The sequence below is a fragment of the Idiotropiscis lumnitzeri genome, chromosome 10 (assembly GCF_059441095.1).
Source record: "Idiotropiscis lumnitzeri isolate Australia: NSW breed Sydney's pygmy pipehorse chromosome 10, RoL_Ilum_1.0, whole genome shotgun sequence".
NCBI lineage: Eukaryota > Metazoa > Chordata > Actinopteri > Syngnathiformes > Syngnathidae > Idiotropiscis > Idiotropiscis lumnitzeri.
This window is the reverse complement of record NC_142400.1, coordinates 6,918,664-6,942,972: the sequence shown is the minus strand read 5'-3', so window position 1 is coordinate 6,942,972 and position 24,309 is coordinate 6,918,664. Positions and strand designations below refer to the sequence as shown.

The 24,309-nt window shown below is 41.0% G+C and overlaps 4 protein-coding genes across 14 annotated transcripts in view; 2 read left to right on the top strand and 2 right to left on the bottom strand.

The window, feature by feature from the left end:
• The window catches only part of znf385d (zinc finger protein 385D), a 106,640-nt gene extending 104,235 nt beyond the window's left edge, over positions 1-2,405 (top strand). For 8 of the 9 annotated variants that reach the window (XM_088307699.1, XM_088307697.1, XM_088307696.1 and 5 more), the window contains one exon: positions 943-2,405. In XM_088307699.1, coding sequence (XP_088163825.1) covers positions 943-1,185 — 243 coding nt within the window. In that variant the 3' untranslated portion in view covers positions 1,186-2,405. The remainder of the gene's footprint in view (positions 1-942) is intronic. The other variant, XM_088307701.1, reaches the window with a different exon arrangement.
• A 1,125-nt stretch (positions 2,406-3,530) lies between these two features.
• On the top strand, positions 3,531-20,807 carry efhb (EF-hand domain family, member B). 3 transcript variants are annotated; one of them, XM_088306168.1, is made up of 17 exons: positions 3,531-3,826; positions 8,330-8,407; positions 8,850-8,936; positions 10,288-10,442; positions 12,684-13,068; positions 15,560-15,619; positions 16,554-16,697; positions 16,872-17,046; positions 17,134-17,244; positions 17,577-17,697; positions 18,280-18,366; positions 18,448-18,515; positions 18,589-18,749; positions 18,996-19,203; positions 19,277-19,492; positions 19,791-19,972; positions 20,175-20,807. In XM_088306168.1, exons 7-17 carry the CDS (start codon positions 16,614-16,616, stop codon positions 20,322-20,324), a joined length of 1,563 nt encoding a protein of 520 aa, XP_088162294.1. In that variant the 5' UTR covers positions 3,531-3,826; positions 8,330-8,407; positions 8,850-8,936; positions 10,288-10,442; positions 12,684-13,068; positions 15,560-15,619; positions 16,554-16,613; the 3' UTR covers positions 20,325-20,807. The 3 variants fall into 3 exon arrangements, with proteins under 3 accessions (XP_088162294.1, XP_088162293.1, XP_088162295.1); XM_088306167.1 differs by lacking the exon at positions 8,850-8,936 and having other exon boundaries at positions 3,536-3,826; XM_088306169.1 differs by lacking the exons at positions 3,531-3,826; positions 8,330-8,407; positions 8,850-8,936; positions 10,288-10,442; positions 12,684-13,068 and adding an exon at positions 14,387-14,641.
• On the bottom strand, positions 9,411-15,097 carry rab5ab (RAB5A, member RAS oncogene family, b). The gene is made up of 6 exons (XM_088306171.1): positions 14,775-15,097; positions 12,747-12,945; positions 11,964-12,115; positions 11,660-11,782; positions 11,364-11,457; positions 9,411-10,387 (listed from the first exon to the last, which is right to left on the bottom strand). Exons 2-6 carry the CDS (start codon positions 12,910-12,912, stop codon positions 10,272-10,274), a joined length of 651 nt encoding a protein of 216 aa, XP_088162297.1. The 5' UTR covers positions 12,913-12,945; positions 14,775-15,097; the 3' UTR covers positions 9,411-10,271.
• A 93-nt stretch (positions 20,808-20,900) lies between the features above and the next one.
• Positions 20,901-23,445, bottom strand: LOC148328862 (m-AAA protease-interacting protein 1, mitochondrial). Its single transcript, XM_088306170.1, is given in 6 exon segments — positions 20,901-21,226; positions 21,427-21,567; positions 21,937-22,067; positions 22,367-22,408; positions 22,410-22,439; positions 22,945-23,445. Coding segments are annotated over 6 exon segments (774 nt in total). The 5' UTR covers positions 23,293-23,445; the 3' UTR covers positions 20,901-21,144.
• Between the last annotated feature and the right edge of the window lie 864 nt (positions 23,446-24,309).

Genomic DNA, 24,309 nt, shown 5'->3' with positions numbered 1-24,309 from the left:
ATTGCCTTTGATGTCGAAAAACCCATCAGTGCGTTTTGTTCCTTTCGAGACTTTGCGGAGATTTTCGAAAATCCCGTCCGCTGGTCTCAAGATGGCAACGTGCGGCGACTCTTATCTACCTGAGAATTGTTTTTCAAAAAGGGATTTAAATACATCTGCATGCATTGGAATAAAAATCGTCCTTTCAAGATTGCCGTACGGCTAAAAACAATCCCTCCTACTCGTTGGTTGTATAAATCCTCTTCAACAAGCTCGGCATACCTGCAAGTGATCTTGTGGACGTGCTCCCAGTCCACCCAGGGAGAAACTTTCCACATTTCCAGCAGCGTTACGTTGAGGGCCATTCAGGTGACAAATGAAAGGGAAAACGTTTGGCGGTCTGTGTTGTGGCGCTTGCGGAGGGTTGAACGCTCTTCTATTCCAGAATCCATTTTGTCGATTGAACCGCATTTATTTTTTTTGGGTGTCATTAGGTAATCAGTAGGTCCACCGTTTGTTTGCTAAAATCACATGATTGCGCCAATCTCTTGTGCACAAAGGGCCTTTTTGATTACCGACACAGAGATCTGACTGTCATCGGTGTAGCTGTGAAACATAGTACCGTACTTTCTCAAGATGGAACTCGGCGGAAGCAAATACAGTTCAATGAAAACACTAGAGGCCCCAAAATTGAACCGTGTGGAACACCATACGACAGAGGGGTACTGTGGGACTCTGAGGCTAACGCTAAGCTTTGATGTTTCCAAAAAAAAAAAAATACGCATTGAACAAAATATTCTTTGATTTGTCTTTTGATGTTTACAAAAACTTTACGGTAAAGACAAATTTGTGTTTGATGTTTGATCAAGTAGGCAAACTGACTAAATAGCTTATGCAGGTGTACCTAATGAAGTGGCTATTTTCTGCATGCGCGTGTCCACTGACTTTGTCTTTGTCCTCCAGCAGGTCAAGTTGAGTTTGAACAAAGAGCGTCCGTGCCCCCCGCTGGCCGCTCTTCTTCCCGCACAGCTAATAGCTGCCGCCGCCAGAGCGATCGGCGCTAACACGTTCCCACAGCAATCTACGCATGTCCCCGCCCCCAACCCCGCCCTCTTCCCGACACCGCCCCTCCCCGCCTCCCTGCTCCGCCCCGCCCCTGGCCCCATCAGGACCGCCCACCCGCAAGTCATCTTTGCGCCGTACTGACGCCCAATTGGGCGGCGGCAGTGGACCTCATGCGGGACCCGACTATGCATCCAGGATTCATGATTGACAGCTGTCGGTCGACTTGTACAGATAAATGAGGGCAATAATGTAACACACACACACACATACATGAACTATGCAGTGTCATTTCTTCATGAGTGTCGCTAGGGGGCGCTCACGTTCCTGTTTTTGCACTTTAACTTCTGTTGACGTGCACGTTTGACGTTAGACTGTGTCCAATGGTTAGACTATGTGTCGTTTTATTTGGAGGTTGTGTATTAGTCCTTGCATATGTATACGCTACTCTCAAAAGGTTTTTGGCGTGGACTTTGCGAATGAACCGAAAATGACCTTTGCAAGTGAACTTAATTGGATCCAATGACAACCTGAACGGTGGAACAGTCAAATGTTCTGCCTACCTTTGTATCTTTATTATCGTATTATTATTACGATATATATATATATATATATATATATATATATATTTATTTTTTTATTTTGATTTTTTTTATTAATCGTACAAATAATCGGTTATCAGAATTTTTTTCTACCAAGTATCGGAATTGTCATTGGCCTCAAAATATAGGGTCAAGCCCTCCACAAAAAAAAACCTTTACTAAGGAAATATTTGTTTTTCATTACTTCCCATCTTTGTCGGTGATGACACTCTTTTAAATGGCCACATCCCTCTGAGGACATCCTGTCTGATGTCTCGCACCTTCTGTAATATCACATGAAAATTGGAGGAGAAGACGTCAATTTTTTTAAATTGAATTTCCCCAATCAGCAGGTTGAGACCGCAAGCGTCTCAGAACAGAGAGCCATAGAAGAAGACGTCCATGGAAAATGATCACGTATCTATCAAACACCTGTTGCAAATTTTACCATTCAGCGCCTTTTTGCAGAACAGCAAGTGGTGCAAAAAGTACAGAAACATTGAACAGATGGCCTTCGAAAGTCAACACAAAGTCAAATTAAGTTCACCTGTTATGGTTATTTTAAGGTCACGCAGAAATTTCACTCCAAAGCCCCATTTCAAAGGATTCTTGTGAGTACTGAGTGTGCGTGTGCGTGTGTGTGTGTGTGTGTGTGTGTGCGTGATGTGTGTGTGCGGGGTGTGTGTGGGTGTGCGTGTGTTGTCTGGACCACCAATGCTTCTGTGCGTTATGTGTCAAATGTGTTAAAAAAAAATGTTCATTTGAAATAAAACAAGAGTCCTACTTTGTTAAAGGTGCTTGCTTCTGTTTTAGAGATTGAAGGCATGAGACACTTCATTAGGTACACCAAGTCCATGATAATAATCTTATTAAAAATGGAAGGTACTACCTTTGGATGATACACCAAAGGAGAAGAATTAATATGAGCTGGGAAGGATAAATGGAATGCCTTAAAATGACTTTACAACGTTATGACTTTGAACATTTTGTGTCACATAATCCCTCAAAATTTTGTTGGTCTACTCCCATGAAAAAAAAAACATGTTAATAATCCTCTAAAAATTAGGATTTGGAAGCAAATGAGTTCAACATTTCTGGGAAGGAGCAATTTAATCCCTCTAAATTACTTTCAACAGCGGCCACGCCAAACCGTCTTAATGATTCCATGACAAAAGCACATTAATAAACTCATCAAATTTGGAAGAAAACGGAACAAAGGAAATGACCTAATTGACCATCAAGTCTTCCCTCAAAAATTCACCATCAATCATACTTTACACAATCAAGACACAGTGATCTTTTCACAAAATATATATTTTTAGAGTGTTTTTGTGAAATATTTCATCATGTCTTAGCCTTCAGTTATGCGTATCAACATTTGTCAGGAGAGCCTTCTGATTTTCATACAGAAAGCCCAAAATAGCTCAGGAGTCAAAAGTTGAACTCACAAACACACAAAGTGCATGTACACGCGCGTACACGGAGGCACGCGCGCACACATCTGCCCACGCGTGAATGACGCACGAGGATTTGAGAGCGGTTGTCGCCCCCTGCTGGTCGTGGTTGTCGTCAAAAAATGACTGGGCTGCACTTTTGATTTTGAGGGTTCTACCCAAAATAATTCTGTCACACATCGAAACTAACCTATTTTAAATCTCTGAACAATCATTCGTAAACGCCAGAGCGAGAATCCTGTCGATTTTAAGAGACACGAGGTCAAAAAGCAAGAATCTTCTTCAGGTTTCATTAAATTCCATTCTACCATTTTGTTGTCGTCTTTTCGTTTAATTTATTATATATATATATAGATATTTTTTTTTAGTCCCACACAACCAGGCAAGAACATACTAGTTAATTTTTGGGTCCATCTGGCACACTCTGAGGTACACATCGTTTTAACTCCAATCCAAAATACTAAAGGTCGATGTAGGCAATGTTCCGCCAGGAATAATTTTCAACTCAACATTTTTGTCCTGTCTGCATCATTGCAAGGATTGTTGATTTTGACGGCCATCCCGCACAAGATCAGAGGTGTCGATTCCAGGTGCAGAAAGTTAAAACCCTGCCCCAGTTTAGCTTGAGCCGCAGGTGCTTCTACTCAACGGGCAGGTAAACGAGCTTGTTTCCATGCCGGATTTGGACCTGGATTTGACACTTCTGCATTCCAACGACGCTTGAGATAGACCAGGTCTGCGCTACACCAGGTATCATTTTCAATTGTGGTCATTTCAGCAATATTGCAAGAACCCGGTCAATTTTTTTTTAATTTTAGGGATATCTAGCAAAAGATTTCAAGCTAACTGAAGTTTAAGTTCAACTATCCTCACGAGTTTCTCTAATTCAAGCCTGAGTGGAGTTTTATTGGAGATAAGGGCCATCTGCTTCAAGCTTTGAGTTGAAGTTTACTGTCAAACTAAATGTAAGACTAAGAGAATCACAATTGTCTATTTAAAACAAACATGTCGTCCACTATCTTGATGCTAATGCTAACGGATCGAAAACCCTCTGAGCAACTGATATTTGAACACGTTTCTATCAGACCTGAGCAAAGTACATTCGGCCCACCCACACACCTTGAAAAATAAAATGTCAAAATAAGCGCTACTGTCATTTAGAAAGTTGTGCTTTTATTTTATATGCTCGTGTAGACTGTACAAGCCAGGTAGCGAGCAAACTATGACTTTTGTCTAACAAACAAAATATTAATATTTCTCATTGAAAAAAAAAACATTCCAAATGTTTTTTTTTTTAGCGTCTGGAATAGATTAATAGCATTTTCATTCATTTCAGTGAGGAAAGATGATTTGAGATGTGTTTTGAGTTCCGAACGTGGTTATGGAAGGAATTTTACTCTTATCTCAAGGCAACACCGTATTCGAGGTAGACGGTAGGTCGGTAGACTTTAGTGTCCTTTAATACTTCTAGTCTACCAGTGTAAAAGACATTAGCATTAGCAAGCGTCTATTAACAAAAAAAAGTAGGGCGGCTGCTAACCACAACAAAAAGGAAACATCTGGAAGGTTCTCGAGCACAGACGTCATCACCATAATCAAAACTGTTGCGTTTTAGCGGCTCGCTCTCCAAAAGCGGTAACGCAAAGCGACGTTAAGGAACCTTTTTTTGTTCGTGCGATGTGAGCAGATGCTCTCTGTCTGCTAAATGTTCTTTGAGGTCGGCACAAGAGCGGTTGGGCTTGATTCTGTGAAGCACCGTATGCTAGCCTCCGGGCTTTTAAAGCAAATCAGATTAATTTGAGAGTTACGAATGTGGACAGCACAGCCGGGTGCACTTATCATAGCTTGCCACTTTTTATTTATTAATCTGGCTTGATGTTTACTACGACATCAATTCTTGTTCTGTAACTCTCTGAGCTCCGTGATCACTTCCTTTTTTTTTTTTTTCCAACAATTCTCGCCGCGTCAATGGAAATTGCTGGTGTCAGGCCAAATCCTCGTAACTCCGTACCTCTAAAATCTTCATTTTGCAGGAGATTCCTAAAACATGGTCAAAGAGAGAAGGATGTTTTCAAAACATTAGATTGGTGAATAATTTGAAAAAAATAATTCAGACAACAATAGTATAGGTTTGTGAAAAGAAATGTTAAATTTACAAAATTGCGACCTAAGAGGTTTCAACCGGACACCAGCAAAATTTGTCTGATTTTTTCTCCTTCAAAGTCTTCTCAGCTGGCAGAAACGCCATCAGAAGCACAGACCAGAGCAATAATTAATTGTTTAGGATTTTTCATGATAGTTTGGATTTTGTTTTGACTTGTACATAAGTATTGCCTAATAAAGTTAAGCAAGATACAATTCCCAAAGAAATATTCAAACTTTCTACTTTACGGCCTTACAGTAATGTTGAAATGAGTACATTTCAAATAAACCATACAACTCATGTAGAATTTTCTTTTCTTACTTTGTTAGTTTTATGATCATAACATTTTATTTAATTGTTTAACTCATTTGTTTTTGTTTTCCTTAATTCATTGTTAAATGTAGTAACCTTGACAGAGACGCCACATTTACAATTGAATGGAAAACAAAAAAAACAAGTCTCGTCTTCGTTTCATTCCACGCGTCCAATCAGATTTCAGCGTGTTGCTATGCAAATATAATTTTCCCAAGACGTACCTGCGAGGTTCCACCAATAAATAACCAATCAGATTTCACATTCCCCTAAACGGGCCTGGTAGCTGTCATGGCGCCATCTGCTGGTTCACAGGGGAGTACAATATCCAAAATGATTAAAAATTCAATATCCAGGCGCACTTTTCTTAAAAAAATGGATTTTATTAGGCTAGGTCAAACAAAACCACTCGCTGTCTGACTTGTTTAAACCCGCAAATGGATTTTTCGCTCCCTTTCCGAGCAGCGTGTACACTGGAGCGCTAAAGCTAGCTTACACAAACAAGCGAGTCAGATCAGAGTTGTGCTGCGTCGGCACCACTGGTGAGTTTTATTTAAGATTTCGATGATGATAAATATTGATTGTGAACTAGTTAAGCAGCTGCGATATTGTAGCGTTGAGGTTTGGAGTTGTTGATAAAAGCTAAGTGTGTTTGAAGCTTTTATGATAATCGTATTCATCCTGAAATATTCAAAATGCCTCAGTGTCCTCTTTAATGCCACACAAAGTTCTACTGTAGTGCTTTTGTGCATTATTTAGCGATGTGATGGTGTTATTAAGAATTTTAATACCCACTGAGGTCTGAAATGCACAACCCGCCACTGCTTGTAATTTTCAGGCTTGAATCATAAAATGCGAGTTTCATTCTAGACTCAACACTTTTTTTTTTTTTTAATGTCCGTTTTCTGTCAGATTACTGTACATCATTGATCGTTTTTGGGACAAGGAGCAATTTCATGTCACATTTAATGGCGCACTGCATCCCAGTGGCAAAATGAATGACCCAATTTTACTCTGCAGACCCTAGAGAAGATTTTTTTTTTTTTTTTTTAATTTAAGAAGTGGAAGCAACCTCTGCTTGCTGTTGCAAAAGAACCCAGTTGACGTTTACTGTCAAGCTAAACGTACAAAACAAAAATACCTTTTGTATTAAAAAAAAAAACATCTTAGTCTTTAAATTCACTAGCTGAATGTGAATGTTAAATCACATCTACATTACCGTCCTAAAAACCCCTTTTTTCCTAATTTTTCCCATGAGGAAAATGTTGTCATCCTGAAAGTTTTATTAACTGAGCAGTCACATACACAAATGCAAAGAGAAGTGAACCAAAGTTGGTATAAAAATACTGTAAAAGCGTCTTAACTTGGATGACACAATCTACTTTTGGAAAATTCATAACTGCCTTATGCAATATTGCACCAATCGGAGACTTTGGGGGGGGGGGATGAAACATTTCATTGCATTCCGCAATGCACGGCATATAGTCGTCATTCTAATTTGAGCTACAGCTCTTGTACCGGCTCTCATTAGCTTCTGCGGGTGACCTCTACTTAATCACGCCTCCCTGATGATTGACGGCTCCATCCATTATGGACTTATTCATTAGCGGCTCAGACAGGTGAGACGGACTCTTTGACTTTGACGCTTCCAAACACTTTGCGGTCTGTCCCAAGTTGGAGAACAAGATAATGTACTACAGTACTGTTCAAAATTTGCCCATGAGAACACTCCATGACATTCATTTTGAACATTGCAAAACAGCAGATAAGAAGACGCATAATTAACACAAAACCCCCCGAAAAATTTTTCACAAACGATCCATAAATAAAATGAGGAATTAATTTAAGCAAAATTTAAATTTCTTAAAACAAACACACACAGAAATGTCTTCAAACTAGTGTCTTTAAAACAACGATAAACAACTATAGAATTAGGTTATTTCTTATTTATAAATTTAGATAGTCCACTGACGTGGTATCTCTAGAGCACCTCATTGTTGGACGCGAGTGTGCGCAGATCAGGAGAAAGGCAAAAGAGTGAGAGGGGGGAAAAAAAGTCAGAGGTGATGGCCAACATGATTTTGGACAGGGGCATCCCCACTTTAGAGCGCCTCGTAGTCACGGCCTGGAAATATTAGTCACCCATGTCTTTAATATTTCGTAGCTCAATTATGTAGTCGTGTGCGGGAATAAGGAAGAGGCTGGATAAAGTGTTTTTCCTGGTCGTAGCAGTGATATTTGATTGACATTTAACTGCAGCGTTGTTTCAGTGCCTTCGCCAGACACGCCCAGAGCATTTTGAAATTGTCTTAATTTTTTATGATTTTAAAGCCTCATTTTTATATACTTGACCATATTTTTAATTATTCAAATCAGATTCTGCCCCGTGGTGCGTCACATTTAGAAGACTTTTATTTTCACTTCGCAGACTTGAAGAAAAAAAAAATGTTTGAGGCAAGTCTAATACTCTTACTCAAAAAATGATTGGTAAGAAGAAAGGGAGGCAGACAAAGAAATGAACAAGCATCTTTTGCCTTTTACACCAACTTTTAAATGGTTAAAAATTAATAAAGAAAAAACAAACAAACAAAAAAAACATATCCTTTAAAGTTTAACCTTCAGGGACATGTTATGAGGAGGCTGTCACCATGGTAAAAGTAGGTCAAAGCCGGTTTTTTAATTATTTTTTTTTAGAAACAACCCACATACAGGCTGACAAACGTTTATTGCATTTCTTAGCATAATTTTTATCTTGAAATAATTTTAAATGACTGCTATTTCGTTCCTGTGGTTTGAAGCATGAAGTGACGCTGCACTACTGCCCCCTCGTGGCGATGCCAAGTTACTGCCGCAGAGGACGCCGCATGAAAATGCAGGTACAGTCTCTCTTTGTTTGACATATTATGGCGTTTCAGGATACCGGTGGTGCTGAATGAAGTCTTGTTTGCACTGCACTTTGATTGTTTCACGAGTTGGGTCAACTCGTGTTGATTTGAAACCATGTTTAAATAAAATCACCGGGCCCCTCTCAAATCCTTAATCGCACTAAACTCTGCATTATGGGCTGGGTTTGAAATATATCTTAAGTCCTGGATTTTTTCTAACAACATAGGTGTGAACACTTGCTTGTCTATTTACCACCATGTCAACTAAGTTCTTCCAAACTTGCCAGTGACTCACGAATTAGTTTCTGCTTAGTTTCCAAACTCCATTTAAAATAAACTTGTAGAAAAATTCCCTGCCAGGGAAAATTAGTAAATGGAATGTGAAAAATACTTAAGTTGGTAATTCGATGAATTGCTGTATGTGTGCCTTTAGAATTTAGCTCCCGCCGTCTTCCTAAAGACCCAGTCCTTTTGAGTGAAGCAGACAGAAGAAAAGTTTGTTGTTATTAAACACACACAGGTATGGAAGAGATGGGATCAAATTCATTGTACCGGAACAGCCAAGGGAAATGGGTTTTAGTTACAAACATCCGTACGTCATTGTTTGAATCGAACGTGTCATTTCTTGTCCTTCTGACACTCCCTCAGTTTCATCTGAGCACAAATCGAGCTAAACCTCCATTAAATGAACACGTCACCATTGGAACCCAGATTCAATGGACTGAAAACGGTGTCCAGTCCGCTCAAACGCCCCTTTTTACGTACAGCACCTTTTAGACGCCAAAACTTGGTCGACTCAAGCAGGCTAAAAAGCGCAATATGGTGGCCATGTTGGCAGGGGCAAATTTCCCATCGAAACAATGAGCCTCTTCTAAAAGTCAATCATAATGAAGGTAGGGGGAAAAAAAAAATAAGCACAAACATTTCATACAAATGATTCCTGGCGTTATGACTTTATGATTTTGTTTGACCCAGTGAGAGGGCAAAGAAGGCATACAAGAGATTCAATCTTTATTGAATTTATTAAGTTGTATTCAGACACTCAAAAACCGACCAGGCCCATCGCGTGGTTAAAACCCATCGAGCCGTTAGCGGGTCACAAGCACTCGCTCGTATAAAATGGAGACATGATGATCAACACTGTGCGCAATGAGATTAAAAGTTCCTTTCCAACGTGACACCAGAGAGTTGATATTTTTTTTTTGTTTTGTTAATAACACTACACAGAGTTAATTAGAATAATCATTAAAAAAAAAAAAAAAACACCACAGCTTTACCAGTTGGAGACGAGAAGAGAATGAATACAAAAAAAAGTCAAAATAAAAAGCATAACCAACTGTACAATTGTTCGGAATCTCTTTTGTTGCGTGGTCATTTCTACATGTGCGGTGTTGACTCGAGGTTTTGGTTGGGGGCGGGGGAAATGATCCACGAATCCTCCAGGAAGCAAAGAAAGTAAAAAAAAAAAATCCGTCCTGTTGCATTTTTGTTTGACAGAACAGGAAAAGGTGGTGGCGTGTCGGAACGAGAGCCGTTTTGTGGGCGAGGGGGCGTTGGTGTTGGGGGGTGGTTAGTTTACGATGAGTTGGTGAAAAGGTGTTTGCTTCAGGCGTTGTAGTGATAACATGCATCCATTATGCTGATGTACGCTTTAAAAAAAATCAAAAGAGAGGAGGAACATCAACAAAAGAAAAAAGGTTTTAGAAATGCAGCTATACAAAGTCTTTCGCTATTTCGGACTGGGGTGGTGAGGAGCAAGGTAAGGAAGCTTGTGTGTGTGCGTGTGTGTTTTGTGGTGGGGGTGGGTCGGTTGGGGGGGGGGGGGGGGGTGTTAACCGAGACCGCAGTGGCCCTCCTAATTACTGCAACAGGTGCGGCTGCTGGGTTGGGCCGTCTCTGTGAGGTCTACGCCCCGGTTCCGCCCGCCGCTGGCGCTTGCTGCCTGGGGCTCGTTCTTGGGGAGCTTCTTGGCTACGATGACATCAGCACACAGCGTCGTCAAAACCAGCTCGTTCCGGTGGCCCAAGTAAGTTACAATTGACGTACAATCATTTGGCCCACCGAACAGTTACATGATCAAGATTTGTATTTATTCAGATTTTAAATGGGTTTTATTCATGTTGGTTTCAGTAAATGTATTTTTTTTTTTTTTTTGGAAAAACATATAAATACAAATTTACATACTATGTTTAAAAAAAAATCATCTGATTAAAGTTAGTTAATTCATTTTAATTAGCAATAAAATTAGTTAATTGTAAAGGAATAGTGAATTTATATTTTGACTGCATTAGTGAATTTTTAACTTCATGAAGCCATTTTCCCCTAAATTCTTACATTAAAGTGTATTCAGTTATTAAGCCATTTTTTTAAAGAAACTGATTATATATTTAGCATTAATTGATTTAATTACTTTTTTAATTAACTTTATCATGGTTAGTTAATTGTAATTAAAATAAATAACACGCATATTTTGATTATTTCAACATTTTACACAATACAAATGGACATATTTAATAAAAAAATTATGTTTTTATTTAACATTACTGTTATTGTTATTTCATGTATGATTACTGATTCATATTAATTGTAAAAATACAACAAAAAAATGCCTAATAATAATTTTGACTGATCGTTGACTCGTACAACCCACAACCCCCCTCAAACCGCAAATTCCTCCCTGAAAAAAAGACTCCCCACTTCTGCATTTAAAAAAAAAAAAATGCCCATTTTTATAAAGGAACACTGCAGAATTCACTTTTGAGTGCTGTTCCAAAACAGCAACACCTATGCAATTCACCCCAAAAAAATAGATGCCACCCACTCATGTGCATTTTAGCTATTTCCACTTCTATCTGCTATTTCCAAAAATACAGTATTGCAAATATAGGATAAGCTGCATTGCGTATCATACGTGGCATAAAACAAATATTGTGGACGAGATGCTCACCGATGGCCATGAAGATCTCGTTGACGTTCATGGAGGTCTTTGCCGACGTCTCCATGAAAAGCAGGCTGTTGTCGTCGGCGTACGATTGTGCGTCCTGAACACAACATGGGGTGAGTTACATCAGCTTTCTAACACGCTTGGACGTTCAAAAAAAAAAATCAAAAAGCATCAATCTACTAAGCCAGCACCTAACACAGTCTCCCGACAGCCAAACAAACGCCTGAATCAAACCTTTAAAATGTGCTTAGTTTTGCTGAACAATTTTCCCAGAGTGAAATGTATCACAATCAACGCACCTGGAAGTCGAGCGCTCGCTTGCTGGCCAGGTCGGCTTTGTTACCGGCAAGCGCGATGACGATGTTGGGACTGGCTTGCCTCTGGAGCTCCTTCACCCAGTTCTTTGCCCGCACGAACGACTCCTGTGCAGGAAACGGCAGCAGCAAAAGCCAAATAATTTGGAAATGTCGTCTCTACTGACTCGCAACCAGTTCAGGTTGTACCGCATTTCATCAAAACGTGACGGACTCAATTTCACTTGTGAATCCAAACTATCCGTACATCCGCCAATGAGTGTGAAACTTGAATCCCACTTGGCCGTACCTCATTGGTGATGTCATAAACCACGATGGCGGCCTGGGCGCCTCTGTAGTACATGGGGGCCAGACTGTGGTAGCGTTCCTGACCGGCCGTGTCCCAGATTTCAAACTTGACCGTCGTGTCGTCCAAGCAGACTGTTTGAGTCAGGAAGGCGGCTGTGGGAAACGCAATATGGACGCCGGTGTTAGCGTCAGCCATCTTTGAGGTACAAGGATCAAATGGTCAACTACTTGTCAGGAGAGCGACTAAACAACGCCGTGAATACTAAAAGAATGCAAGTAAATGATTTGTCCCGCAAAATGCTTTTTTTTTTTTATTGATACAAATTGTTATCCCAAAACTCATTCAAACCTCTAAAATAATGGATTACAGATAAATTAAAACAGAAGTGCAAGATGCATTGCAATTTCCAGTAACAACCCAGGCAAAACATAGCTGCGCCCCGAAATACGAACATCTTTTTTTCTCAGTTAAATTGCATGACTTCAACAATAATCCATTAACAGAAATGACTACTTCCCGACTCGACAGGGCTTTAACTTTTGCCAGGTTGTGGCATCTTCGGACATAACAGAAAAAGCGCAACAATAAGCAAAAAGTTGAGTTGATGGCTAATCGGCAAGGGTTCACTGAAATGGGATACGTGCAGTAGATCCATGACGTACTTGCAAATTGATTTCCAGCAGACTCCCTTGAGTACTTTTAACACTTTTTTTTTTTTAGCTTATCACAGGTGAGATCAGAAGTATGTCACGGACCACTGGGACAAGCCAACAAGAGCCAAACCTCCAATGGTGCTTTCCTGGAATTCGTGAAACTGTCCCTTGACGAAGCGGAGCACCAGACTCGACTTCCCCACCGCCGACTCCCCCAGCAGCACGAGCTTGAACTGGCAGATCTTGTTGCCGGCGTTGGGCCCATTGGGTCGGGTTGCTCCGCCTCTACTTGCCATGTCGCTTTCCCCGGACGCTTCCTGTCGTGGATGCTGCGGAAACGAGCCGTTAAAATGGCACCTCAGCACCTGAACGTTTAAATAAGATGCATAATCGAATGCACAGGTGGCAAACTTCTTTGTCGTCGTCCTCTACAGAACCATGAATGTTTAAGGGTGAGTGGTCCAATGCCAAAATTCCATGTTTGGGATGTTCCTCGGGGTTCTAAACACATTGCATACAGTGAAGTTCTTGAAACTTTCTTTTTAAGAAAGTGCAACATCAATTGTCATCTTTTTAGGAAATCCAGGATTTAATAAATAATAGAACTTGAACTGTCCGAATGATTGTTCGGTATACTGCCGAAAGCACATCGCTAGCTATGACTTCCGTTAGCCAGAGGCTGAGTTGCACTGTGTTTGTTTACCGAGTAAGCATGTGACTAAGAGGCGAGGCAGTCTAATGTGGTTCAGGAACCGGAGGGGTGGATCTAGGTGGCGGACCTTGGATTCTAGACCTGAGATCTAGAGGTAGCCAATAAAAAAAGTTTGCTTTCGCTTTTATCGTCCCTATGGATTGAGGTTAGATTTAATCACAGTAATTCATTACGCAACACTTCAAGCTCAGCAACACCCAAACTCATGCTTGTTTACATTTTGCTTTTCTAAACATACATGATGTAGCTTTGGCTAGCTCGCTGATAAGTGTCACAAGCTAACAGCCAAGAGTCTTCCGCTCAGTGAGCAAGGTACATGTGTCACTGTTGTGGCTGCTCAAGTAACACAATGGCTGTTGTCTTTTAGCGATAAGAAGCACTGAACAAAAAGGTGTACCACATGGTTAGCTATGAAGAGTCTCACCTCTCAGGTGTCAGTATTTCACTCCACAGCGATGACCTTAAGTTACAGACTTGAATGATCGCAATGACTGTTCACATCGACTGAGTCATCGGAATGGTTTGGCATTCCCAATGTCACACGACAAACAAACACTAGTTGTTTTGACCAACTCAACAAGTAGTTGCGGACACTAAGACTTTGGCCATGAAAAGACCTGACATAAATCTTCTCATTTTGAGATTGTCAGTCAACATTTTAGATCACAGGTCCAGCACAATCATAAAATTGAATTTCTGGAAAATAATGTGGGATTATGTTGGACAGATGCAGTTTTTTTTCACAGTAACATTACTACACCACATGATCAATTTATCACAATTGTCTGCAAATTGTCTTCATCTGCATGTAACACGCGTTCCGAGAACGAATTGAATTAAGCAACTTGGTCGGTTGTTGTTGATTAGCGTGAATTAGCACAATACTAGCTAACGTTAGCAAATCGGCTACCTTGTAAGTTCGTAACGCCGAACCGAGGCGAATGTTAGCCGGTGACAAAGTCAACTTGACGGCGTGTGGTGTCACCCGGAGACGCCGACACACGTCGCGTTTGTGTCCATTTGAGTGTTTGAGTGCCGCTTTGGCAAACAATGATATTGTGCGCGGTCGATTTGGGTGTGTACGGCTAATGACAGCTATCACATTAGCCGTCAGAGGCTAACAGCTGGCTAACGTCACTATCCGTTCGCTGTCTTTTGGGCCAAACAAATATGGTCAAAATGCTTCACGGGCGTCCATGTTTATCATCACAACACAACAAGCGGCGCAAATCCAACCGGTCGGACCTGCCCGAGTCGCCACGTTAGCGGGTTAGCTCGACCCCCTCCAGCGTCGTCGTTAGCGGCGGGTTGAGGTGAGCACACTATCCCGCTCTGGAGGCGCTGCGCTCGGCTTTGCACGTTTGTTTAGCCGCGGCCGAGTCGGGTGGAGTCTCCGCTCCGGTTAGCCGCCTGCTAGCTTGCCTCGTAATCGGCTCGTTTACTCACCCAGCCAAGAAACGACGCCGCTGCCAAATGTTGCTAACAGAGTCCCCCCGAAGAACAAAACGACGCACTTTGATGTCTGCCGGGATTAGTGAAACATTAAGATTATTTTTTTTCCAGCAGGCTCCGCCACTTGTCTCAACTTCCCTGTTGGCTTTGTACGAGCGATGATGACAGATCGTATGACTGCAACTGGCAATCCTCCTACGTCTCCCCGAGCCGCACCAATCATATGCGCGACTCCATTCTTATCATTTTGGGACACTTTATCATATGCGTATTAATTTCCTCGCGGCATAAACTTTAGCATAAACAAGACTGAGAAATGAAAACAAAATGGCGATTTTTTTTTTTCATACAGTATAAATGTAACTCGTCTACACGTCATTCGTTTTTTTTCTTTTTTGTTGAAATCATTCGCACAAGTTTAGCTTACGCGTTTACTGGGACGCGCTCTTATTTAGTGTTCAAATGAAAAGTGTTTTAAATATATCACCTTGTCGGCTTTTATAATGTTGCTAGGCAACGGCAAACGGTTTGCGAGCTGGTCTTCATTTTTCCCATGCGTGGAACATTTTATTTTTAGTCGCAAATTAAAGTACATATATAAAGTAAATTGGATGTGAATATGTCAGACGCAATGAGGATAACAGACATGCCGAGGGCAAGTAAACTTTTACGAGTTGTTTTGAGTTTAGCCACTGAACGCCACCTTATCAAATTTTGACTTTGATATTGTATGCTGATCTAAATCTTAAATAATATAATATTTTTCTCCCACACGCCAGGCCGGAAAACGAGCGCCTATTGGGGACAGAGCATCTGCTTGTCTTCAAGAAGTAAAAAGGGTAAGTTCTAATGAGCGTTTTATCTAATTTATATATTTATCTGAATTATTGTTGTATTGCACTGGAGAGGGGGGCTCTCTAATCTCGTTGCACACTTGAGTACAATGACAAGAAAGGGATTTCTGATTCTGATTCTGATTTTGAGGGACCTGCAACAGAAAAGGCTCAGTTTAGTCCTCAGCACCTCCAGTAGCATCTGGTCTGCAGACCTGAGGCAGGTTCAGGTGCGTAGGGGTTGAGGATCTCCGAGAGGACTGGTAATTTTAAAACATAATTATCCTAAAATTAACTCTAAAATGCACAAGAGGCCAGAATTGGACTACAAATCAGATGACAACTATCTTAAGCGCTTTGATTCACTTAAAATCCAAATAAAGTGGACTTTAGTGTCCCTGAAGGTCCTAAAGATGTCATTTTCTTGAAATTCTGATCCTTGTCGCTGTTCTGTACTGCACTAACTCGGACTAAGGGCTCAATGCCAACCGGCTAATTTTCCGCCACTGAGGTAGAATCAGAGCTTCAGTATAAGTGTGTGTGGGTGTGTGTGTGTGTGTGTAGAGGTTTTATGAACACTAAACTCTCCTGCCTGGTTGTGTTAAAAGCATTTGATCCTGTCGGGAGGCAGTATAAATGGCACGCATGCAGAATGCCAGGACAGGGAAGTGAAATTAATCACCTGACATTCACTTCCACCACTCAGAAATGTTAAAAGCAATTGTTGCTGTCAGACAAATATTTTTAATATTAATTATTATTTTGACATTAGATGCTGACTATTCTATTATTTAATTGTTTGATGGCAGGATGCAGTGTCACAAGGCACACACTCATTTTGAGTGTCTGCGTAGGCTCTCTTAGGTCATATTGGAATGTGTCCTGCGTTTCACAAAGCCATGATAAATGTCAAAACGGTGTCATTTACACTTTGTGCCAGGCACCGACGCCACCTGCGGTTCGAAAGTACCACAACAGCAACAGACCGGGTCCAGGTTCGATGCGAGTGCACCACGGGAAGGCCAACGATCCAAAAGTGGCTGACACGCTTGTTCACGGCCTCAGCTCCAAGACTTCGCTAACGGTCAGCTGCAAAATATCGTCTTGTGGGCCGCAAATGGCCCCCGGACCGTGATTTTGACTGCTTGTGACTCATGTTGTCAAATATTAGCAAATTAGATTAATAATACCATAAATTATCCTATATATATAATATCAATGCAAAAAATGATCGTTCTTGTCATTGTATTCATGACAGGTTGCGGTCATGCTCAACCCGCCTCCTTTCAGAAAGTTCCAACAGAAGCTGCAGGAGTTCAGCGAGGCCATGTACCCCTCGCAGAAGGCGGCGCCGCTAGGCCGCTCGCCAAACCATGACGGACTTCCAGCCTGGTGCAACGAGAAAACCACTTATGGAATTAAAACTCCTCGAGGTATGTCGATTCAAATTGTCTCTGTACGATTTTAGTTCGGTGGGTTTCTGATTTGTCCTTTTTATTGTTTTTTTTTTTTTTGTGCAGATGTGGATGTTTTCAATGTGATTTATCCTCGTAAAACTTTGGAGGAGTTGGAAAAGGAGGAACAGGAGGCGCACGAGGCTTATGTTCGCAGCCACAACAGATACTTTGTTGGTGAGAACAAGCAAAGATGTATCGTCAAAGTCAGATTTAATGATTGTTCAAAATTAAGTAAAAACAAAAAAAAAAAAAAAATCAGTCCCAGCCATTGAATTATGAAATATATGTAGAGTTTTCGAAATGTGTCTATGTATGATCCAGACTGCCTGTTAAGCAAAAAATCTTACCGTATAATAACTGGTTAAGTTTGTATGGAACGTTGTGAAATATATGTATTAATTCAAGAATGGTTTAATGTGATGTGAATGAATTATTACGATAAATATTCTGAATTTGTATTATAAAATATCCATCACAATTTTTACTCAATCGTAATTGTGTTGCAGGTGAGCAAATAGACAGAAAGTACAACTATAATAAAGACAAATGTTTTGGGATCCAGACGCATCATACAAAAGACGGACGCTTCGTCAGCAAAAGTCTGCGTTGGTTGGGAGAATCCACCAGGTGACATAAACACCAAACATTTTATTTTTATTTGAGGTTTTGTGCTAACTGCGTTTTACCGAGCCTGGTTTTAACATGAGCGACCCTATAATGATGTAAGATCATGTGACTGCTGGTTGCCGAGCCGCAGTTGCCAGGAAACACTGCCTGCTGCTATTTCACAGACATTCAATTGTCATTTTAGCAATTGGAATTGCGGTGATGATGGAGGATGTACAGGACAATAATGACAAATGCAATCATGAGAAGCAGCAACCAAACTAAAAAAAAAATGCATTTTATTAAAAAATATTTTTTTCTTGCTACTTAAATATTTAGGTTTATAGTGTATTTTATTATCTATTGTTTTATTTAGATTATTTTGTATCAAGTATTTATTTTATCATTGTTTGACATATTTGCTTTGTTTTTTTAAGTTAATTTTAATATTGTCATGTTGATAAAATATTTATATTTTTTAATAAATTACCTTAACTTAATTATTTGAAAATAAAAAATTGCACTTTTTTTTTTAAATTGTGGGGTTCAAATTCCAGGATGTTGAATTTTGAGTGTTTATTTAAAATGTTTTATTTTCTGCAGGTTATATAATCCAAACCCAGAGTGGATGAGATCTCCAAACAGCAAGGAAAAGTTACAACAACAAATTGGAAACGTGAAAAACAACAAGTATGTTTTTTTTAAGATGTATATATATTTCACACCCGATATGTACTTCAACTTTTAAAAGTTGTCACGCGATTCTCCCAGGAGAGCAAACAATGTTGAGGTATCCCCAGACCGCACCTTCGGAATGATCGTCCCACAAGATGAATTCAGTGAGTTTTCTCTTCTGAGAGTGGATGGCGTGAGCCGAGATGAGAAGGAGACGTCTTTCACATGTTTGCGCAGGTGTGGGGGATCTGATCCACCCGGCGCAGCAGCCGGCGGGCAAGCGAGCGCGAGCTGGCGAGCGCCGGCGTTGCCTGGCCACGGCCGTGCGGAACCGCCTCAAGGTGATCAACTTGCAGAATTTCCCGTCGCTGCTGGAGGCCTTCAGGCACTATGACAAGGTACAGGTGGACAAACAAATCTGGGATTGGGATTATTGGGACGATGAATAAAGCAATTTATTCGGGCAAATGTAAGGAATGACCACAGAACATACAGCGAGTGGATCTGGAAAGTATACACGGCATTTCCTTAGAGATGCATACTGGATGTCTAGCAAGAAATAACCGTCTAACGAGACTCGTAGATGGACTGATTGAGAAGTGCCACATCCTGAGTACTGACTACCAAGGCGGTTTTGTCCCTAGAAAGGCAAAGGACGCATCGACAAGGAGGACCTGCAGGAAGTGTGTCGTCACTTCAAGGTGTTCGCCAGCGAGGCCGTCCTGGACGACGTGGTGGACGACTGCGACCACGACCGAGATGGATTCATCAACTTCCTGGAGTTTGCCAACTTTCTCAACTTGAAGGAAAAGATGCCGCTGGACCGACGGGAGCAGCACCTCGTCATGGATGGTGAGTTCCACCAGTGTAGACTTTGTCCATAGAAGACGATTCAACTTTTTTTTTTTTTTTTTTGTCTCTTCAGCCCAGTTCCAAACCAGCTTCGACCGTGACCTCACATTGCGATCGTCTGTACTTCCTGGTTCTGGCGCTTTGTTGAAAACCAATGACCTGGAGCCCTTCAAGACTGGCAGCTCAAAGAGGACCGTGAGGACCATCAGACGACCCGAGCCACTCTCAGACCGCTTCATCACCAGTTCCTCCTTCATTGGGGCGACGGCGGGAGAGCCGCAAGATGCAAGTAAGCCGCAGAGTCGAGTCAATTTGATTTAGACTAAAAATGATGCACAAAAACAGTCACAGAGGATGTTCATTCAGTTGTTCAAATGGTAACTTTCTGGCTTTAAGAAACACTGAAAAAAATAAAGACAAAAAAAATGTGGTTTTGATTTCGGGATTGTGATTCAAGTTAAGTCTAATTGGTGCAACATCTTTTTTTTTTTTTTTTTTTTTTTTTAATTTAGAGGCACCAACGATGTACTGCGTTACAGCGGGCGAACACGGTATTGTGATATTTCACCCAAATTCTCTCACTTTAGATACTCGCACCTTCGGGATACCGACGGTCCGCCGAGACATTGCGGCCCCGCGCGTCCGGAGGATCAACGACAACGTCAACTACGGCGACACGACCACGGCGGTGGAGCTGCTGCTGCCGTCAGTGTATGGACAGCAAGGAGTCTACCAGGACCACTTCTACTGCCCACGCTCCAAGAAAGAAGTAAGTCGGATTTTTGCAAAAATTGTTCATTAGGGGGATTTATTAATGCAAAGATCAAATTGTCCCAATTTGGCCTTTTTTTTTTTTTCTTGCCCAATGTGCTCACTTGGGCAAAAGTTGCATTTATTTTAAGCGTTTCCTCTGTTCGGCTTCTTTGATTTTTTTTTTTTTGCGTCACAATGATCCCAATTCTTGTCGACAGATTGCCGAGATCTTCAGCAACATGGGCGCAAACATATCCGAGGAGACGTTTGAAGAGGCCTGGAAGCTCGCGTTGTCGAAGCACCCCGATGGCGACGTCTGCGTGGAAGCCTTCCGAACGGTACTCAAGGAAATCAAAGCTTTGGATTAAGAACAAAAATTGTGTTTTAGCAACTTTTTTTATTTTAGTAATAATTCAGGCATTTTATGTCACTATGAAATCGTAAAAAAAAAAAAAAAAAGAAAATGTCATCAATCAAGACGAAAATGAGCTTCATTTAGCCCGGGACATATAGAAGTGTAATTGAGTCACGCAAATGATTTGATGTGTTTTTATCATCTGTTCTGCGTGAATATTATAGTTGATGTCTAATTGCATCAAAGAGACAAAACCATTTATGGCTTCACGGAGCTATTTTGTCATCACTTTCGCTATAAGCCGATTAATGAAGCGTCTCGCTGGCACGTCGCCTCGACTCGTTGACACTGTGAAATAGTTTTAAATAAATGAAAATATTAATTAATAACACGTGCTTGCGTGTGCTGCTTTGTGTCTGCCGCCATTTAAAGGGAGTGACGCGGCGGCGTGACAAATTGTTTAAACGCCGTGTCCACCGCCGTGTTGACATCACGTCACGACGCGTAATCTCATTAGCGCGCCACGGGAAAATTAATCATCTTGTGTGAAATGATTGTAAACATTAAGAATGACGCGCAAGTCCTCTGCGAAATTCAAATGTCTAGTACATTTCTTTCTTTTAATACATTTAGCACACTCCATCGAGGATGCAATTGTTTGTTTAAAAAAAAAGAAAAAAGGAAATTTTAAATATCGTATAAATAAGTTAAATGACCTCATGAGAACTTTCGGGGCTTAGAAGAGTCACATGTTCACTTGTATACCTAGTGGGTCATAGACCAGAATATTTTGGGCTTCTGAAAAGTTTGAAAGTGGTTCTGATGACATTCAGTCAGTTGGTTTTCCAGTTCCAGCGCCAAATGGTGGTCACCATCCAGTCTTGAGACGCCCCCTTTGTCAACTCACGATGAAATCTGACAAACATGGTACAAAATACAAGTTCATCATGTAGTTGGCCACATGACGTTTCATTTGATTTAATCCTGATGAATCTTGTGTGTGTAGCTGTGTTCTGCTAGGTCAAGAAAGATCAGCAAGGTATTTTTTTTAAAGTAGATTACATTCTGTCTCTCATCATTATACATCCGACATTTTCCCGAAACGACGTACTTACTCGTAGACGGCCGTGACCACTTTCTTCGGCCGGGTGCCGTCTGGCCCGGGGGACACTTGGAATATCCTGGTGCCTTCAGGGTCGTCGGGACCGTCCAGCGTGGTCAGATACCAAAGCCTCGTGACGATAGTGCAAAACTTTCTATACCTGCACATCAAAACAATTGTGAACCCTACGGATACGTTCTTGGCCTCAAGCTTCTCTCCCAGTGCAGCTACTCATCGTGTAGCCAACTTTGCCGTTCGAATCTTACATTCCCTTATATTTATTATTGTGTGTAAAATACAATACAATTTTTTGTATGAATTTGCTCATGTGTGATGTCACACCAATTTGCGCTTGCGTGTTGTTCCGGCGACATTCGCAGCAGGGCTCTAGTAGCTTAATGCGAACATAATGCAAAATGCCATAGATGGGCTATTAAAATTGAAACATTTGTAACATTATGGTAAATATAAACCTTTAAACAACTGTTACTTGAAAATATAGCAAGCAGCAACAAATGCTAACTGACCATGCACATCAAAAACAACGCAGACGTCCTCTGGTAACACAAATATGATGTCGTACACGGAGACGGCCAGATGCTGCCTATGATGCTGTGAGAGAGGCTGACAGCGCTCCTCGATGTATCGGATCATCTGAAAACCAAAATGAATAAAAAATACTCACAGAGCTCCTGTTAAATATCTTATTACCTTCAAAAAGGAGATTGTATATTGTGGATTTTCATCTAAAATGGATCTGGAACGATAAACGGGACTTTCGATATTTGAAATTTTGGAGAGAAAACATGAAAATGTATTTCCAGTTATTGCTGTTTTGAGTCCCTGTTGCTGGATTTTAGCCCCATTGAAATGTACTTTTTCTTCAGAAAAGGAAGTTATCGAGGATCTGGACAAAGGTTTCAGATACACTCGTGCCGTTTCTGATTCCTCACCTCAATGGAAACCACACCGATGAGGTCAAAGTATTTTCCTTTTGGACATCAAGCTGGAGATGTGCACCAGTGCCTGACAGACAAAGAAAAATGTTTGGTTGAAATTGTTTTTTCAAACCTGCGTTGGTGTTTTAAAGGAGAAGTCAAGTAAAAAAAAAAACAAAAAGCAGAAAAATCCACTCATTTTTATGTATTTTAATGTGTGCCCGTTTCCCTTGGACTGCCACTTGCTGTCGACTGAAAATGACATCACAGTGCCTATATGGGATCAACTTGCGAATGTCACGTGACCAAACTCAGAAAACAGGTGTGCCTGAGTCGTTACAGGAGGCCTAAGGAACGTTTGTCATTTTCAGTCAAAACCAAGAGGCTAAGCATTTTGGGTGGAAAATTATTGCAAAGAAAATCTAGCACTTTACTTCGTCTTTGAGTAAGTATGTAATTTGGTTTCAAATTAGGGTTAAGGTTTAATTTAATTCTTGCAAGTCACTGAACTTTACAATTAAATGTAAACCTATCAGATGTGACTTCAAATTACCCAAAAGAAATTGCAAAACTAATCGAATCAAATGTTTTACCTGCTTCACTCCACTTTCAAAGTCATCCGAGTTGACATCCAGCTCGAAGTCGAGCTCAACGAGGAGCAGGATCACTTTACACCGGATCCATGTGATCGGATCCGGGATGCCCACCACCGAGATGTCGAGCTGCCGGCCGGAGCTCCCTCCATCCACACCGTCAGCTCCTGGCTGCGAGCAGAACGTTCTGCGGGCGGCGAACGCGAGCTTCCCAAAGTTGGCTAGCCGCGTCTGGTTGTTGAAACCCCGCGCGGGCCCGCTGCACGTCAGCCCGGCTCTCCTGCGGCACATCCCGGGTGAGCTCACCGCGAGTCCTCGGCACTTTGCGAGGCGGCCGAGCCGCAGCATCGCAGCCGGGATGAGGCGGCGTCGGACCGGGACACCGCGGAGCACAAGAGCGGTAGGAGGGTTGAACCCTACGCCTTTGCTTTGACCACCTTACACAAGTCATCCCATTTTCTTCCCCACAATGCCCCTGTGCTCATACATGCGACTGCTGCGTTCAAGTACTGTTGGACCTCGCACGACTCCATACAAAAGGTTCGCTGTAATGGAATAATGCTGCGTTTAGGGTCATTTTTAAGCGTTAGTAAGAAAATAAGATAAATGAATGCCGCAAAAAACAATATAAATGTATTCCAGTGGATTTTTTACGACGGGTATGATGGTTTATCATACACACATGTTACGTATTTCCATTTTTATTAACATATGTCTTCACTCTATTGTGAGCCGTCGTTAAAAAGTTATACTAAAAATATTTTAATTAATGAAAGGTCAATGCAGTACAGTATTCCTCAATGGTTTAATCTAGGCACATTTTGAGTTGGTTAATTTAAGTTTAATTTCACTTATTATAATTATTAATACATATTTCTAATCAGATGTTTGCCCATTCGTGAAATTCGTATTTCATTTCAGTGACTAGATTTTGCTAAATCGACCAAGAGAAGAATTTGTGAGGCTTAATTATGCGTGCTTTGTTTATTTTTAAGGGAAAATTTAGATTTCTTGGCGAGATATTCAAAGTTTCGGCACGTGTACCGATAATGGTAAATGATGCCATGGCCTGAAATGACAAAATATATTAATCTCACAGGATATGATTGACAAAATACTACGATATGAACTCAAAGTGCATCTCATTTCGTATGGAATTGTCTTTACCTTTCTCCTCCAGCAGAGGGTAGTGTGTGTCTATTTTTAATCTTTGAGTGATCGAAAAAGGACGCACCAATTAGCAAGTTTATTGTGCTGTTTTATCTGCTCTTTTCTTTTTTTGCATATATTTCATATTTGACACGTGAATGTTGTTGTAGAATAAGATTAAATGTTAAAATATTGTGTGTAGTTGTGATATTAACT

Bases quoted from the DNA above. Each gene is read 5' to 3' on its own strand.
- rab5ab (XM_088306171.1), bottom strand. From the start codon at position 12,912: ATGGCAAGTAGAGGCGGAGCAACCCGACCCAATGGGCCCAACGCCGGC. The intron at 12,116-12,746 runs GTTTGGCTCTTG...CGTTTCCCACAG, and splicing joins CCAGGAAAGCACCATTGGAG to CCGCCTTCCTGACTCAAACA. The intron at 11,783-11,963 runs GTACGGCCAAGT...TTTCCTGCACAG, and splicing joins TTTATGACATCACCAATGAG to GAGTCGTTCGTGCGGGCAAA.
- efhb (XM_088306168.1), top strand. From the start codon at position 16,614: ATGCGAGTGCACCACGGGAAGGCCAACGATCCAAAAGTGGCTGACACG. The intron at 17,245-17,576 runs GTGAGAACAAGC...ATTGTGTTGCAG, and splicing joins CCACAACAGATACTTTGTTG to GTGAGCAAATAGACAGAAAG. The intron at 19,973-20,174 runs GTAAGTCGGATT...TCTTGTCGACAG, and splicing joins GCCCACGCTCCAAGAAAGAA to ATTGCCGAGATCTTCAGCAA.